Source organism: Danio rerio, chromosome 11 (genome assembly GCF_052040795.2).
Source record: "Danio rerio strain M-AB ecotype USA chromosome 11, GRCz13ab, whole genome shotgun sequence".
NCBI classification, from domain to species: Eukaryota; Metazoa; Chordata; class Actinopteri; order Cypriniformes; family Danionidae; genus Danio; species Danio rerio.
Genome location: NC_141031.1, coordinates 44,673,622 through 44,692,656, shown reverse-complemented (window position 1 = coordinate 44,692,656; position 19,035 = coordinate 44,673,622). Strand labels below are relative to the sequence as shown.

General features: G+C 35.7%; 1 protein-coding gene across 1 annotated transcript in view; it reads left to right on the top strand.

Annotated features, from left to right (window-relative positions):
- The first annotated feature begins 7,202 nt into the window (after positions 1-7,202).
- The window catches only part of megf6b (multiple EGF-like-domains 6b), a 128,964-nt gene continuing 117,131 nt past the window's right edge, over positions 7,203-19,035 (top strand). The window contains exons 1-3 of the mRNA XM_087274139.1: positions 7,203-7,391; positions 13,649-13,783; positions 18,721-18,830. Coding sequence (XP_087130265.1) covers positions 7,300-7,391; positions 13,649-13,783; positions 18,721-18,830 — 337 coding nt within the window. The 5' untranslated portion in view covers positions 7,203-7,299. The remainder of the gene's footprint in view (positions 7,392-13,648; positions 13,784-18,720; positions 18,831-19,035) is intronic.

The window sequence follows — 19,035 nt, the reverse complement described above, 5'->3', positions numbered from 1 at the left end:
ACCAGGGCGAAGGACACGCGATCACTGAGGGACCAGGAGGAAAGTGCTGAACTTCAGCAAAAACGAAGAGGGATTGAGGGACGCCATTGGTCAGCAGGAGGAGGTGGACATCTGTGCGGTCAAAGTTCATCGTTTGTCTCATCACTTTGGTGAAAATATCAAACACAAGCGTTTGATTTAATATTGAGTTATAAATGGGTCTCCAAAAAATAACCCAGCACTATTGTTTGTCCATATTTTACTTTATTTGGGTTGAACCAACCCAGCATTTTTTGTGTAATAACTTAAAAGTTTAAATAGATTTTCTGACATATTTATATCATAGTAATGATCAGCAAACATTCTTTCAGTAGCATAAAAAATGTTTGTTCAGTGTTATTAAAATGTTCTATAAATGTTAGCACAATAGCTGTTCGTTGTTCTTTTAATGGTTTTATAATCTCATAAATGTTTGAGACCTTTAAAAGTAACATTTCCAAAATGTTTGTAAATATTCTAAAATAGAGTGTTCTCTCAGCCATCAAAGAATGTTCGGAAAACCATAAAAAATAACATTCTCATAGTCTTTGTAAAATTCTAAAATAGAACGCTTCCTCAACGACCAATGAATGTCCAGAGAACATTCAAAATAACCTTCCCATTATGTTAGTAAAATTCTAAAATAGAGTGTTCTCTCAGCCATCAAAAAATGTTAGGAAAACCATCAAAAAATAACATCCTCATAATGTTTGTAAAATTCTAAAATAGAACATTTCCCTTAACGGCCAATGAATGTTTAGAAAACATTGGAAATTATAACGTTCCCATTATGTTTGTAAAAGTCTAAAATAGAACGTTTCCTCAAACATCAAAAAATGTTAGGATAACCATCAAAAATAGCATTCTCAATGTTTGTAGAATTCTTAAATAGAACATTTCCTTAACGACCAATGAACATTCAGAGAACATTCAAAAGTAACCATGTAAAACGTTTCCTCAAAGACTAACGCTTGTTTAGAGAACTTTCAAAAGTATAACGTTCCCTTTATGTTTATAAAATCATAAATAGAACGTTCCCTCAACAACAAATGAACGTTTGGAAAACATTAAAAAAGTAAAAAGTTCCCATAATGCTTGTAAAATTCTAAAATAGAACATGTCCTCAACAACCATTGGTCGAAAGATATTTTGGTGTTATCTTTTTGGTGCAGGCATTCTCAATGTCACTTTTTTTTATTCAAATGCGATTCTCTGTATAACCTGGGCCCGGTTTTTCAAAAGTAATCCACTAGGATTTTGGATAAGGGATTGGATCAAATCTTGAAAATGGGTTTTTCAAAAGAAAAAACAGATTACCTAATCGGATTAGATCACGTAATCCAATCTTGGTTTTGATCCGGATCAAACCTTTACTTTCGGTTTTTCAGACCTTTTTTGTAGGATTTGGATCCACTTTGATCCAAAAAACCTGGATTAAACTGATCCCACCAGAAGGGTGGATTTAGTGTGGATTTTATGCCCAAAATGTAATGAAAACTTAAAAAATTTATTAAATAATACTATTTTTGGATCATGCAGTATCTCACGAGATATACTATTTATTCATAAGGTTTTAATTTTATTTGTTCATCTGTCAGGCTATAGTGATTATTGACTTTAACATATTTAGGCTTTCAGTATAGGCCTACAGCAAACAGCTGTCAAAATTGACCAGAAACAATACATTTTATTCTGTCACTAATTGATATATATATATTCATCACAATGGAAAATATTTTTGTTTTTAGAATATTTATTAGTGATGCATGCAATGATTACAGAATAACAAAAAAATATGCAAAGAATGGCAATCGCTGATTTTTGAAATCTCTTTCAACAATTGCAAAAAGAGACTGAAAGGGCAGAAGCACAGCTTCATCTGGCATAGAAACAACTGACTCCAACCAAACTGCAGCTAACCAAGGCCAATGACTTTAGATTAGCCTCGTAAAGGCTACGCTCAGACAAGCTGCTCTCTCCACATCAGATGAGAAAGTCTGAAGTTATTATGGAGTTTTTGACATTAAGTATTTTTTTTTATTTAAATCTATATTTAAAACTTATTATAAATATCCTCAATGTACAGTGTTGTAGGTCTCAGATGAGTGGACTGCTGAAAGAGAACGGGGTGGGGTTTTTTCTTGTTTTTATTATTTATTATTATTATTTTAATAATTATTAAATTTTCTTAGTTTTCATTTCAAATAAAAATAAAGTTATATTGGCCCCACGCCGGCTATTCTACTTGTCGCTCTTTATATATCTATAGTTCTACATTGTGATGTCCTATGCCGTTTGAGCACTGGTTATCCAGATTTAGTGATCCTGAAAAGTTCCTATCCGGATCAGATTGATCCAATCCGATGTTGCTTTGAAAAACTGGCTCAAAAAGTAAGCTGGATTACGTGATCATGGATCGCAAAAAAGGGATTACTAAATCCGGATCAATTTTATCCGGATTAAACCTTTTGAAAAACCGGGCCCTGAAGATGAACTAAATTCCAAGAACAAAATTCTTGATAATACTCCTGTTTCTCCACCAGGGGTCCTCGGCAAACTTGCAATTATTTTAAGGGTTAGTTCACTCAAATAAAAAATTGTTGTCATCATCTACTCACCCTTTACTTGTTTCAGACATTCATGAGTTACTTTCCTCTGGTAAACACAAAAGAAGATATGTAGAAAAACACCCGAAACCTGTAACCATTGACTTCCATTTGTTTTTGCCTACATGGATGTCAGTGGTTACAGATTTTCAGCTTTCTTCAAAATATATTTTGTGTTCAACAGAAGAGAAAACTAGAACCACTTGAGGGTGAGTAAATGATCAGTTTTGGTTGAACTTTCTCATGTCTTTCATATGATCATAACCCTAATTCAAATGCTCAAAAGCAGAGAGTAACCATTTTTATTAAAATTACTAAATGTTGTTTTTACTTGTACATAAAACATACCAGGTAGTCACCTTTATTAGTGTTTTAAATGTAGATTATATGGATGAACGAGAAAATAATAAAATATATGGTAAAATCACATCATCGTGGGACATATTCAACATATCAGGCATCAAATATAGGATGCTGGTGTAGTTCTAGTTAGTTCATAAGGTCACACATTTTTTTGATGGTCCGTTTGTTGAATTTAAGTTACATTACATCTACATGCCAACTAATTCTCATTAGATTATAAGTAGACTGTTAGGTTCGGGTTAGTGTAAGTTGACATGTACTTGCAAAGTTTTGTTATAGTCAGTTAAATGTCTGTTTATCAACAGATATTAAGCAGTCATACTCAAAGGAACCATTAAAATAAAGTGTTACCGTTCATATTTTAGTGAAACGATTCAGTAAGGAAATTCATGATAAATGTTATGGAAAAACTCCTTAACAAATCTATAAAACAATGTAAACTCGATACAAAAACAGCCTCTTGTTCTAAATAAATGGCATTAAAAATGATCTGTGAAGATTGAGGAACGTAGTGTTTAGTTCTGTGCTGTTATAAGTATTAATCTTGATGATGATGATTATTAGGTATATTCTTGGAGGAATGTCCTCCTGATCCTCTTAGAGTGACAGGTCCACGTGTCTGAACGCCAGCAGATGTTTTTATAGGTGTGCTGAAGGCGAAGGTCTTGACCCCGGCTGGCATTGACCTCTGTGGGATCAGTGCTGTTCTGGAATGTATTCAGGTTTGGTTTCTTCTGAATCTCTGAGCCCAGCGCTGACCTCCAGAGCTCTGTGTCTACCATGCATACAGACTTGTCCTCAAGGAGAATCACTACAGTTCTGGATTATGAGAGATCCATGATGATTTGCTGCTATTTCAGTGTAGGATAAAATGTTAAGTGTACAAAAAGGTAAATAGTTATTAATGAATAAATAGTCAACAATAAAAGTTGTTTAAGGAAATCTATGTGATTAATAGTATGAAATATAGTGAATTTTAAGTACTGTAGCTATTTTTTTTTACTTTTTGTAATCATATTTTGGTCTATTAATATTTATAACAAAAATATTAATTATATTTAATATTAATAATAACTGTAGAAGTAGGCTAATTAAAATCATTGACATATTCAAATTATAAATGACAAAAAGTATGAATAGTTTGGGGGAAAACGTATAAGAATAAAAAAAATAAGAATTAAAATAAGAAAATAATCTAAATATACTGTGAATAAATAGCAAATTAACATTAAGATGAATTAAAAAGGCAAACACATTATTTAAATGATTTTTTTTAAGTGACTATTTTGTTGTAATTTTTAAGAACATTATAAAATATTACTGTTGCGCTATTTATTATTTATGAACACAAAATGATTAATTAATTATTATTTGTTTGTCTTGCAGGTTAGCCGGCATAGGCATCTCAAATGTATTATAAGCAAACATTCTTTAGTAACCTTAAAAAAATGTTTGTGCTATGTAATCATTAAAATGTCTAATTGTAAACACAATTTTTGTAGTATTTTTATAATCTTATAACAAATGTTCAGAGAACATTGAAAAGTATGTGTTAAATTCTTAAATAGAATGTTGTCTCAGTCATGAAAGAACATTCAGAGAACATTCAAAAGTAGCATATCCATTCGTTGCTGAATTCTAAAATGTTTTTCCAACAATGAACATGCCAAGAACATTTGAAAGTAAATTCTTAATAGAACATTCTTTAGAAGATCAGAGAACAATCAATAACGGTCCCATAATGTTTGTTAGATTGTAAAATAGAACGTTCCCTCAATGATCAAAGAACATTCCAAGAACATGTATAAGTAGCATTCCCTTAATTTATATATTCTAAAATAGAATGTTCCTTCAACCTTATTAAATTCTAAAACTGAATATTCTTTCATTGATTTCAGAACATTCAGAAAATGTTTTAAAAAAAAATAACAGACTAAGAAAATTAACAATTATAGAACGATCAGTTGTTTTTATTAAATTCTAAAACAGACTCTTCCCCCACTGATCTCAGAACTTTTAAGAGAATATTCTAAGTAGCATTCCCGTAGTTTGCTTAATTCTAAAAGAGAATGTTCCCACATCAATGAAAGAACATTTAGAAAACATTCTCTCAACAATCAAAGAACATTCAAAAGTAACAGTACCATAATGTTATTATTAACTTCTAAAATAGAACCTTTCTTCATTGATCTCAGAACATTCAGAGAACATTCAAAAGCAACAGACTCATAAAGTTAGTAAAATTCTAAAATAGAATGTTCCCTTAATGACCAAAGAACATTCAAAAGTAACAATCCCATAATGTTTTTATTTAATTCTATAACAGAAATCTCCCTCATTGATCTCAGAACTTTCAGAAAACATTCAGAAGTAACGGGCTCATAATATTTGTTAAATTCTAAAAATAGAACATTCCCTTAATTATGAAAGAACATTCATAGAACATTCAAAAGCAGCATTATCGCGCTAATTTCTAACATAGAATGTTCCCTCAATGACTAACATTCTGAGAACATTTAAAAGAAGCATTCCTGTTGTTTGCTAAGTTCTAAAATAAAACGGTCCCTCAACAGTGAAAGAACATTTAAAGAACATTCCCTCAACGAGCAAGAACCTTCAAATGTAACACTCCTATAATGTTTTCATTAAATTCGAAAATAGAACGCTCCCTCAACAATGAAAGAACATTTAGAGAACATTCCCTTGACAATCACAGAACATTCAAAAGTAACAATCCCATAATGTTTTATTTAAATTTTAAAACAGAATGTTCCCTTATTGTTCTCAGAATGCTCAGAGAACATTCAAATGTAACCACCTCGTAGTACTGTATTTGTTACGTTCCCTAAATGATCAAAGTACATACTGAGAACATTTAAAAGCAGCATTCTCGTTGTTTGCCAAATCATTAAATAGAACATTCTCTCAACGTTGAAAAAACATTTAGAGAAAGTTCTAAAATAAATTCTAAATAGAACATTTCCTAAACAATCAAAGCATATTCAAAAGTAACAATCCCATAATGTTTTTACAAAATTCTAAAATAGAACGTTCCCTCATTGATCCCAGAACATTCAGAGAACATAAATAAACAGACTTGTAATATTTAGTAAATTCTAAAATAGAACATCCCCTCAATGATCAGAGAACATTCAAAAGTGGCATTCCTGTTGTTTGATGCATTCTAAAACAGAACGTTCCCTCAACAATGAAAGAACATTTAGAGAAATTCAAAAGTAACAATCCCATAATGTTTTTATTAAATTCTAAAACAGAACCTTGCCTCATTGATCTCAGAATGTTCACAGAACATTCAAAGGTAACAGACTCATAATATTTGGTAAATTTTTAAAAAAGAATGTTCCCTCAATGATCAAAGAACATTCCGAGAACATTCAAAAGTAGCGTTCTTGTTTGCCAAATCATTAAAGAGAACATTACCTCAACCTTAAAAACCTTTAGAGAACGTTCTAAAATAAATTCCATATGCAACATTCTTTTAACAATCAGAGAACAGTCAAAATTTAGAATTTATTAAATTCTGAAACAGAACGTTCCCTCATTGATCCAAGAACGTTCAGAGAACATAAAAAATAACAGACTTGTAATATTTAGTAAATTCTAAAATAGAGCATTCACTCAATGATCAAATAACATTCTGAGAACATTCAATCCCACACTAAATTCTAATATAGAATATTCCCTCAACGATGAAATCAAAACTAGAGAACGTTAGAAAGTAAATTCTAAATATGTGTTAAATTCTAAAACAGAACGTTTCCTCGATCAAAAGAATGTTCGGCGAGCCATCAAACGCAACAGTCTCATGGTAAATTCTAAAATAGAACGAATTGCATAAACGATCAAAGAACAATCAGAGAACATCTGTCAGCTCGGTCACTGGAACATTAAGGTATGTGGCTGTTTCTCAATGGTATATGAACGAGACAAAAATGCTTCCGTTACAAAATAATCTTGGTTTGACTCTGAAATCAGTGTCTTCTTGAATGATGCTCTCTGAAGTGACGCGGTAAATCAAGCGGAAATAACGACCTCTTCTCTCCGCTGCAAGTCATCCTGAAGGAGACCACAGAGAGCAGCTTCAGGTTGTCTTGAGTGTGTCTCATTCCTGTGAAAGGACATTCCCTCTTTAGTGTCCTGAGGGCTGGAGGATCTCAGTCTGCTCCTGTCATCTGCCTGCAAATCCAAGCATCCAGTAACTATCGGGCTCTTCGCACGCGCGCCAGCATGCGCTCACAGTAGAGTGTTTGCAACTTTTATACGTGTTTACTTCACTCCTTCAGTACAGACGATGAAGAACGTGGATTTATTACTTTCCTTAATCATTCTAGTTGATGGAATTAATGCAGTATCGCGTCTCGGGAAGGACCTGAAGCCGCACATGTGAGTAACTCTTTACTGTTCACTTTGGATCACTTTACACAATCATTTATTGTGCTCATGTTAATGTTTTTGGCATATGAATCTCATTGAAATACAAATATCATCGCGTCTACCGGTTTATTTATTGGCGCATAGACGCCGTACGGTTAAAAGGGAACGTTCTCAAAACACTCTGACAATGTTCTCTCAATGTTAAAGACAAACTAGGTTGGGTTGAAACATTCGCGATGCTGAAAACCATATTATTGATTCCTTTAGGTTTTTTTTAAACGTTTTTTTAATTATAGTCATTATTATCACACAACTATATTTCTGTTAAAAGTTATGAACAATTATTTTTTTCAATGTGTAATAATTGCTCGTTCGTTCTGAGTTGTCTGGGTTTTAAAGGGACCGCTCACCCAAGAAATGAAAATAATCACCGTTTACTCGTTCTTCACCTGTTCCAAACCAGGTTGAGTTTTTTTCTTGTATTGAACACAGCAGAGGATAAGCTGAAGATGCCTGGAAAAACAGCCATTGAATTCTATATCTGTGCCTATACTAGCCTATATGTATTCCACTGGCTGCTTTATTAAAGTTCCAACATTCTTCTAAATATCTTCTTTTGTTGTCTTCTTTTTATAAAAAATTATAAACATAAGAGTATAAGTAAATGATCTGCAAATTTAAATTTTAAGTGAATTGTCTTTTTAACTTTCTATCTATCTATCTATCTATCTATCTATCTATCTATCTATCTATCTATCTATCTATCTATCTATCTATCTATCTATCTATCTATCTATCTATCTATCTATCTTTTACTTTTTTTCTTTCTTTCTTTCTTTCTTTCTTTCTTTCTTTCTTTCTTTCTTTTGCACTATATAGGCATACTTACTTTTGAGTGCAATGGTAATTGTTCAATGTTGTGTGAACAATGTCCTCCCACCGTTATGAGAAAACATTTCCTCAGTACCATTAATAGATCATCCATTCACAGTTTCTAAATAAGTATAGCATTGTCTTAATAGAAATGTTAACAAAATGTTATTAGGATATACAGTACACTGACTGGTCACTTTATTAGGTACACCTATCTAACTGCTCGTTAACGCAAGTTTCTAATCAGCCAATCACATGGCAGCAACTCAGTGCATTTAGGCATGTAGACATGATCAAGACGATCTGCTACAGTTCAAACCCGAACTTCAGAATGGGGAAGAAAGGGGATTTAAGCGACTTTGAACATGGCATGGTTGATGGTGCCATACAGGCTGGTCTGAGTATTTGATAAATTGCTGATCTACGCAGATTCTCACACACAACCATCTCTAGGGTTTACAGAGAATGATCTGAAAAAGAGAAATTCTCCAGTGAATGGCAGTTCTGTGGGGTCAAATGCCTTGTTGATGCCAGAGGTCAGAGGAGAATGGCCAGACTGGTTTCTAGCTGATAGAAAGGAACAGTAACTCAAAATAAGCCAAACTGAGGCTACAATTTGCACAGGCACACCAAAATTGGACAATAGGAGATTGGAGAAATGTTGCCTGGTCTGATAAGTCTTTATTTCTGTTGCAACATTTTGAATTTGGCGTCAACAACATGACACAATAGATCCATCCTGCCTTGTGTCAACAGTTCATGCTACTGCTGGTGGTGGCGTAATACATATTTTCTTGTCACACTTTGGGCTCATTAGTACCAATTGAGCATCTTGTCAACACCACAGCCTACCTGAGTATTGTTGTTGACCATGTCCATCCCTTTATGACCACAGTGCACTCATCTTCTGATGGCTACTTCCAGCAGGATAACGCCCCATGTCATACAGTGCAAATCATCTCAGACTGGTTTCTTGAACATGACAATGAGTTCACCCTACTCAAAATTCCTCCACAGTCACCAGAACTCAATCCAATAGAGCACTTTTGGGATGTGGTGGAACGGGAGATTCGCATCATGGATGTGCAGCCGACAAATTTGCTGCAACTGCCTGATGCTATCATGTCAATATGGAGCAAAATCTCTGAGGAATATTTCCAATACCTTGTTGAAGGAATTAAAGCAGTTCTGAAGTCAAAACAGGGTCCAACCAGGTACTAGTAAGGTATAACTAATAAAGTGGCCTGTGAGTTTATTTGGTTTACTGTATACACTCGTTGTTTAAAGCATTTCCAAAAGTAACATTGGGATAGTGTTTGCAGAATGATCAAATGTAACAGTTTTCTGAAATTTCATGTAACATTTCGACCAGTGCAATTATAAGCACATTTCATAACATTAGCAAAATAATGCATTTTTGTTTGACATACTGGTTTTAGCTTCCTCATTTCTTACCATGTTTTAGCTTAAAGGGACAGTTCACTCATTAAACGAAAATTTCATGAACATTTCTTCACACTCAAGTGGTTCCAAACGTTTATGAATTTCTTGCACCTGTTGAACACAAAGCACGATATTCTAAAGAATGTTGTGGTGGCACGGGGGCTCAGTGGTTAGCACTGTCACCTCACAGCAAGAAGGTTGCTGGATCGAGTCCTGTCTGAGTTTAGATGTTCTCCCCATGGGTTTCCTCCGGGTGCTCTGGTTTCCCCCACAGGTCAAACACATACACAAACTAAATTGGCCATAGTGGATGAGTGTGTGAGTGAATGAGAAAGTGTGTATGGCTGTTATCCAGCGCTGGGTTGCTGCTGGAAGGGTGTCCGCTGGGTGAAACACAGGCCCGGATTGGCTAATCGGGAGGACCGGGAGAATTCCCGGTGGGCCGGTCCGTTTTTTGGCCGCGAGGGCCGGTGTCCCTAGCTCCAGAATCTGCTGCTCTCAGCAATCACACTTTTTAAATTTATTTATTTACTTGACCACAGCCTTTTTATTCATTATTATACCGCAACTCTTCTCTTTTGATCTATTTTAATGATGATAAAACTCAGTTGTGTCTTCATCCATAAAACAGTTGTTGTGGTCGAGCGGATAGCACGTTAGGTTAAGACGTCGCGGACCCGGATTCGATCCTTGTTAGAGTAATTTAGTGTTTTCATTTTTATTGATAAGACATATAATACTGTTAGGATTGTTGAACATTTGAAGTTCTAAAGCAGTTGTTTTCTCAAAAAAAAAAAAAAAGACGTGATAGTGTCATTAGAAACTGATTTGGAAATATTTATTCATTTACTTATTTTAATATAGTCAGTCGTGAACTGAGGTGGGCCGGTCTGAGGCTTGAAACTCCAGAGCTGAAAAGGAGTCCCACTCCGGCCCTGGTGAAACATATGCTGGAATAGTTGGCAGTTCATTCCACTGTGGCAACCTCTGAAATAGCCGAAGGAAAATTAATGATTAAATGAATGTTAGGGGCAGAAAACAATCTTTGACATTCATAGTATAGGAACAAAAATACTATGATAGTCAATACACTTTCTTGGTTTACTACAATAAAAAGAAGTTTAGGCAAGTTTGGAACTTGTGGATGATCATTAAAAATGACAATTTTTAATTTTTTGTGTGAACTGTCCCTTTAATATGATTGTTAGCAAAACATTTATTAAACATTAACATTTTTGCTATTAGCCTCCTGTATATTCAGCATATCTAAACTGATTTCGAAAGTGTTTATTATGCCACAAAAGTCTAGGTAGACATCTTATTGAGTATATAAACAGTGCGGTTTAATGCATTTCTTTCATTTAATTTATGACATGCTTTAATAAAACTGATTAACAGAAATGCCACAGCTTCACTTCCCTGTAATGTAATCCTCTGCCCATAATCCCAGTCCTGAGTACAATCGCCTGGAGCTTCACAGATGAAACATTTTTGCAGAGTGACTAATATATCAGTCTGGAAGCGTAACCTGTGTAAATCATGTGTGTGTCTTGTCATCTGTTAGAGCATGAGATGATTAGGATGATTTATTGGCATTAACAATCACTATTGCACAATTTGACATAGAGCGTCTGAGTAACTGACAGTCTTACAGCGTGTTCTCCTGTCATTCCAGGTTTATTAAAACTGCATAAGTTCCAGCTGGTTGATGTGTGTGTGCTTGTGTGTGGATACATTATGAGGATACACATTTGTATAATGACATGGGAATTACAATGTTGAGGTGATTTATCAGGATATGCATTGTGTCCTTTAAAACTCTTTAAAATTATTATTATGGGTTTTTCACATATAAAATCTGAACAGTTTTCCTATAGGGGTTTGGTTTTAGGGGTGGGTAAGGCCATGTTATAAGAATTTTCTTCAGTATAATATACATTATGCCTTCAGAAAGTCCTTTTAATCCCAAAAAACAATATCTGTGTGTGTGTGTACGGGCTTTGGTGGTTTATGAGGACACAAAGTTGTATAATGACATGGGTACGACCTAGGTATTACAATATGAGGGGGTTTATGAGGACATGCTTTGTGTCCTTGTAATTTAAAACGGTTTTAAATCATTATTAACAGTTTTTTTACATTCACAATATGCCACAGGTTTCATGTGATTGGGTTTAGGGGTCGGGTAAGGCCATATAATAAGCATTCTTTACAGTATAAAATACATTACGCCTATGGAGAGTGCTCATAAATCACACAAGCCAACCTGCGAGTATGTGTTTATGGGTTTCGGTGGTTTTTAAGGACACAAATTTGTATAATAACATGAGTATGACCTAAAAATAAAAATATCAAGGTGTTTTATGAGGACATGTCATATGTCCTTGTAATTTAAAACTGTTTAAAATCACTATTAACAGGATTTTTCACATTCAGAATTTGCCAGAAGTTTCATGTGGTTGAATTTAAGGGTGGGGTAAGGCCATATAATAAGCATTTATTAGAATAAAACTCATTACGCCTATGGAGAGTCCTCATAAACCACAAAAGCCAACCCGCGTGTATGTGTGTATGGTTTTGTTGGTTTTAGAGGAGACACATTTGTATAATGACATGAGTATGACCTACAAATTACAATACCGAGGTGTTTTATGAGGACATGTCATATGTCCTTGTAATTTAAAACAGTTTTAATTGTTATTATCAGGTTTTTCACATTCAAACTTTGCCACAGGTTTCATGTGGTTGGGTTTAGTGGTGGGGTAAGGCAATATAACAAGCATTCTTTACAGTGTAAAATACATTATGCCTATGTGGAAGCCTCATAAAACACCAAAACCAACCTGCGTATGTGTGTACAGGTTTTGGTGGTTTATGAGGACACAAATTTGTGTAATGACATGAGTGTGACCTAAGTATTACGATGTTGAGGTGGTTTATGAGGACATGCCTTGTGTCCCTATAATTTAAACTGTTTAAAATCACTATTAACAGGATTTTTCACATTCAAAATTTGCCAGAAGTTTCATGTGGTTGAATTTAAGGGTGGGGTAAGGCCATATAATAAGCATTTATTGTAATAAAATTCATTATGGCTATGGAGAGTCCTCATAAATCACAAAAGCCAACCCAGCGTGTATGTGTGTATGGTTTTGGTGGTTTTAGAGGACACAAATTTGTATAATGACATGAGTATGACCTACAAATTATAATATCGAGGTGTTTTATGAGGACATGTCATATGTCCTTGTAATTTAAAACTGTTTTAATTGTTATTATCAGGTTTTTCACATTCAAACTTTGTCACAGGTTTCATGTGGTTGGGTTTAGTGGTGGGGTAAGGCAATATATCAAGCATTCTTTACAGTGTAAAATACATTATGCCTATGTGGAAGCCTCATAAAACACCAAAACCAACCTGCGTATGTGTGTACAGGTTTTGGTTGTTTATGAGGACCCAAATTTGTGTAATAACATGAGTGTGACCTAAGTATTACGATGTTGTGGTGGTTTATGAGGACATGCCTTTTGTCCCTATAATTTAAAACTGTTTAAAATCACTATTAACAGGATTTTTCACATTCAGAATTTGCCAGACGTTTCATGTGGTTGAATTTAGGGATGGAGTAAGGGCATATAATAAGCATTTATTAGTATAAAACTCATTACGCCTATAGAGAGTCCTCATAAATCACAAAAGGCAACCTGCGTGTATGTGTGTATGGGTTTCGGTGGTTTTAGAGGACACACATTTGTATAATGACATGAGTATGACATACAAATTACAATATCGAGGTGTTTTATGAGGACATGCCTTGTGTCCTCGAAATTTTAAATTGGACACAGGTTTACTGTGAGGTTTTTTTTTTTGCTGTATAAAGTAGATTACATCAATTGAGAGTCTGTATAAACCACCAAAACCAACGTGTGTGTATTTGTTTTATCTGCAGGCCGAATGTGTGTGCAGAGAAGGAGGTGAAGCTGGTGGCTCAGATGCAGCCGTGTGTTCAAGCCTTCACACGAATGGTTAAAGCATGGAAACAAGGTTGTCAGGGTCAGTCCTGGTGTGTGGGATACGAGAGGAGGTGAGTCTGAAATTCACACACTTAATTCTTTAATCAAACTCTGACAGGAATGAAAAAGGCTGAATGGAGCATACACTAACCTATGTATTATTATTCAGTCATAAGGTGGTGCCAAACAGTCAAAAACAGCAGTATGATAGACAAGCATATATATATGGATGTGAATGTACTCATAGACTGTCAAGACGGTTTGAAGTACCCGGATGAGCCTGTGTTATTAATTTCAGCAGTTATCTGGCAATAACAGACTTTGTAATGTTGTGACGGACCAATCAGAATCACGTACTCCAGAGAGTCATGTATTTAAATTAAATTCAAATCACCTTTATCTCTATTGCGCTTTTACAATGAAGATTGTGTTAAAGCAGCTTCACATAGAAGACCATAGTAAATTGAAACAGTGTCAGTCCAGTTAAGTTCAGTTTAGCTCAGTTCATTGTGGTGTAATAGTCGCTGCTGAGAGTCCAAACATTGAAGAACAAATCCATCGGTGCGCAGCTCTACAGGTCCATGCAAGCCAGTGGTGACAGCGGCAAGGAAAAAACTTCACCAATTGGCAAAAGTGAACAATTAAAAAACCTCAAGAGAAACCAGGCTCAGTTGGGCATGACCATTTCTCCACTGGCCAAACGTCTTGTGCAGAGCTGCAGTCTAGGTGCTGGAGGCTGGATGAAGCTGTACGTCAGCGAAGACTCGTCTGTCTCTGGAGCACCACAGAAATTAGTCTCAAGTTAAAGAAAAAAAGTAGCTGCAGATATCGTTAGTTCACGTCAGATCTTAAAAATAAAATAACCGGCAGACAGTTTGAAAATGAAAGTCAGAACTGCAGACCAGCAACAGGCTAGTCAACTGGTCGACTTTAATGCATTGCAATGATGCTTATTGTTTGAAGTCTCCCAGACATACTGCGCAGATCAAGTGATTTTTGACCAGAACAATGAAATGACACTCGAATCTGCGGCTTCATACTAATCATCTACCCACCATCCGCCCGCACATATACTTTTATCTGATATATATATCCACACCCGATCATCAGTTTAATAATTTAATTCTTTGTTTTAGGCATGATGATAGGTCAGTGTGGATATTAACAGCAGATTCAGTGAGCTTTAATCTGCGCATCTCCGATAGTAAAATTATACGTTAATCGTAAATGTTTTTAAATGAACATTTATTTATAAAAACAAACGTTTGTCTTTAGACCACATTCTCTTCATTTTCAAATAGACACAGAAAGTAAAAATAAGACATTTTAGCTTTTACAGATACAGGAACAAGATAACAAAAAGGGTGGAACTTCAGCTCAAACGGCAGCTATGTTGTGTTTACTTGGCCTTAATCTTCGCACTGTGCTAAACCAGAATAGCATCTACTGTGTCTGGATTCGGGCGATGTCACCTCTCCTCCGAAACACGGCCAGCTGCACTGAATTAGTGCCTACCGTTTCTTGTAGGAGACAACAAGATTCTCCTCGCTAGGCACTGCACTGGCTGCAGTTGTGGAAATAAGCGATCTTGTTTCTTCCAGAACGATGGCAGATTTTCCTCTGACTCCTCTAACTGAAAGTTTGAACAGTTCTCTTGCACTTCATCCGTTATTTTGGGCGTCTCATCTTCCCATTCTGCAATGCCCACTCTGCTTTTTTGCTGGTCCAGTGCCATGTCCCGCTACATCCACCCGCAACCCACCTGCAATTAATCATAATGTATTTTTTTATTACCCAACCCACCCGACCAGCGGATTATCTACAGCACCTGCGGATATAACTGCCATCCACGCATCACTAATAGCAGCCTTACACATGAATGTAGGTTCACCGAATGATTAATTAATAAGTGATTAATTTAAATGTTGTTTTTTCAGTACATAAAATAGTTAAATTTCCTGAAGCCCAACACCTGCATTACACTTTTTTGTGTGTCTTGGGGAGGCCAAAATGCCTTTACATGTTAATGGTGTACAGAATCGACTTCCTAAATGTGAGCAGTTTCAGTGTTCACATCAGAAACATCTAAGAAAAGCCTCGTTTTTTTTTCCTCATGCCTAATCTTTGTTCTGTAATCAGACTCTTTTAAGCGTAAGGTGTAGTTACACTCCTGACGAAAGCAGCAATTTGAAAGGCATCCAGAGGGTCTCGCATACCTTCAGTGTATAGGGGTAAACGCCCTGAAATCAGGCTTTGACGCACCGGATCGTTTTCCTCCGTATACTTAGCAAGTAAAAAGACCCGGGCCCTGCAATTAAGCGCTATAAACAAAGAGCACAGGGTTACGACTCCGGAGCCGAAAAGCAGGACCGTAAACTACAGGGAGCCAGAAACTCACATTTGCATCATGAAAGGCTGGATGAGAGAGAAGCGCTGCTGATTACAGTGCTCTTGTGTTTGTGTTTTCACACACTGAAGCTTATGCACTATAGTCATGAACTGATCTCTCTCATGCTCTGACTAAACACAGAAACACACCGAAAGCCCTTTATTAGCTCATAGAGAACAATGATCAATGCTAAGAGCGACTGATGACAGACTCACTGTACATGTTTACTTATGAAGTAAGTTAAAGGTTTTAATGTTTACCTGTGCACTTCTTTGCACATAAAATGCGCTGAAACAACACAATTCTTAAGCTCTTTTGGTGGCGCGATGGCTCAGTGGTGGGTCAGTTGGCATTTCTGTGTGGAGTTTGCATGTTCTCCCTGTGTTGGTTTGGGTTTCCTCCGGGTACTCCGGTTTTTCCCCGTCCAAACACATGAGCTATAGGGGAATTTAATTAACTAAATTGGTTTTAGTGTATGAGTGTGTGTGTGAATGTGAGTGTGTATGGGTGTTTCCCATTACTGGGTTGCAGCTGGATGGGCATCCACTGCGTAGAAGTGGTATACTAGTTTCTTTTATAGCGGTTATAGTATTCAACTAATTCGTTTGTGGTGTTTAATTGACTTTTTTGGTGCAAATTAGGAGCAAATTAAGATTTGTGAAAGAAAATTCACTGTGCAATTAAAGCTGCAAGCAATGATGAAAGGGACCTCGCACCCGGGCCACCGCCTCCTGGTGGCTTCAGGATTACAGAGAAGAGCAAACAATATTAATTTAAGCCGATATATTTTTAAAAACCTGAGAAAATCACAGATTTATGCCAAACTTCCTTCTGTCAGCAGGTGGCGCTATGACGGTGATTCAATATTGGCATGTAGATGTAATTTAATTAACCATGTGAAGTTTCAGGCAGATCAAATATTGTGTGATTGAGTTATAAGTACTTCCTGTTCCATGTCGAAGCACTGTGGTTTGTCAGGCTGCCTTGGACACACCCTTCTGCGATCTTCACAATATATCATCGCTAGAGCTTTCAGATAACACCAACCAAATTTGGTGCTGATACGCTAAAATTTGTGGGAGGAGTTTACAGTGTAAAACATGTCCTGTTGCCAGCAGGTGGCGCTATAACTGTAACTGGATATTGGCATGTAAACGTGTTCAGGTCAGGACTGTTATCAAACATGTACATTTTGAAGCAGATCAGGCAATGCATGCCTGAGTTATAACAACTTCCTGTTTCGTGGCGAATCGTCAAAGTTTGCGAGGCCGCCACGGACACACCCATCGACAAAAACTCTAAATCTTCGCAATTAACATAGTTTGAGATATCGCTCTAAGATACTATTTTTTGTAGGGTTTGACATGTTTGACGTGTGTGCCAATTTTCGTATCTGTGCATGATTCGTAGCTCGGGGGCTAGTCCGTCTAATGTTTATGAGTGGCGCTGTTGAGTCATTTTGCCACGCTCACCTCTGAAACCTATATCAACCGATCATTTACACCGCGTCTGATGTGTGTGCAAAGTTTCATGAGTGGTCAAGCATGTTTAGACCCTCAAAAGTGCCCGATTTGGGGCGTAATAATAATAATAATGATAATAATAATGATAATAATAATGATAATAATAATGATAATAATAATAATAATAATAATAATAATAATAATAATAATAATAATAATAATAATAATGATAATAATAATGATAATAATAATAGTAATAATAATAATAATAATAATAATAATAATAATAATAATGATAATAATAATGATAATAATAATGATAATAATAATAGTAATAATAATAATAATAATAATAATGATAATAATAATGATAATAATAATAATAATAATAATGATAATAATAATGATAATAATAATAATGATAATAATAATGATAATAATAATAATAATAATAATGATAATAATAATGATAATAATAATAATAATAAGGGGGTGATGCAGTGGCGCAGTAGGTAGTGCTGTCGCCTCACAGCTAGAAGGTCGCTGGGTCGCTGGTGCAATCCTCGGCTCAGTTGGTGTTTCTGTGTGGAGTTTGCATGTTCTCCCTGCATTCGTGTGGGTTTCCTCCGGGTTTCCCGCAGTCCAAAGACATGCGGTACAGGTGAATTGGGTAGGCTAAATTGCCTGCAGTGTATGAGTGTGTGTGTGAGTGTGTGTGTGGATGATTCCCAGAGATGGGTTGCGACTGGAAGGGCATCTGCTGCGTAAAAATGTACTGGATAAGTTGGCGGTTCATTCTGCTGTGGCAACCCCGGATTAATAAAGGGACTAAGCCAACAAGAAAATGAATGAGTAATAATAATAATAATAATAATAATAATAAACAGAGCAATTTTAATTGGTGCTCGGTCCCTAACAACCTTAAATCCTGAGAAAAATCCTAGTGGATTTTTTTTAGAGGTCTCCAACATATAAACAACAATGATTGTAGATTAGTTTTAGAAATGTAAAATAACCCCAATTTGCATTGAATGTTGACCTTTTGACCTTTTGGTAAGATTTATGGCATTCATTGTTCTACACATTCTGTCTGTGAGTGTGTTGGACAATCAAAATAGAAAGGCACTAAAGTGTTCTGCGTTTTCTCTCTCCACAGAACAGCTTATTATACTGCATACAGACAGGTGTATCGACAGGAACAGCAGACGGTTTACAAGTGTTGTCCAGGATGGTCACAGCTCAACGGAGAGGCCGGATGCCTGTACCGTACGTCTCCTTTTACACTTTATACACTTTTAACTATACCCTTAAAACCAGTTAAACTCCGCGGACCCGGAACCGGGTCTGTGACGTAATTGACTTTCGCTTTAAGATTTAAAGGGCCAGCATTGCACCAGACCCCCTTAAGTGGTTTTGTTTTAAAGTGTAGAATCTATATTTTATGCACATATGCATCGCTTTGGTTTTTATT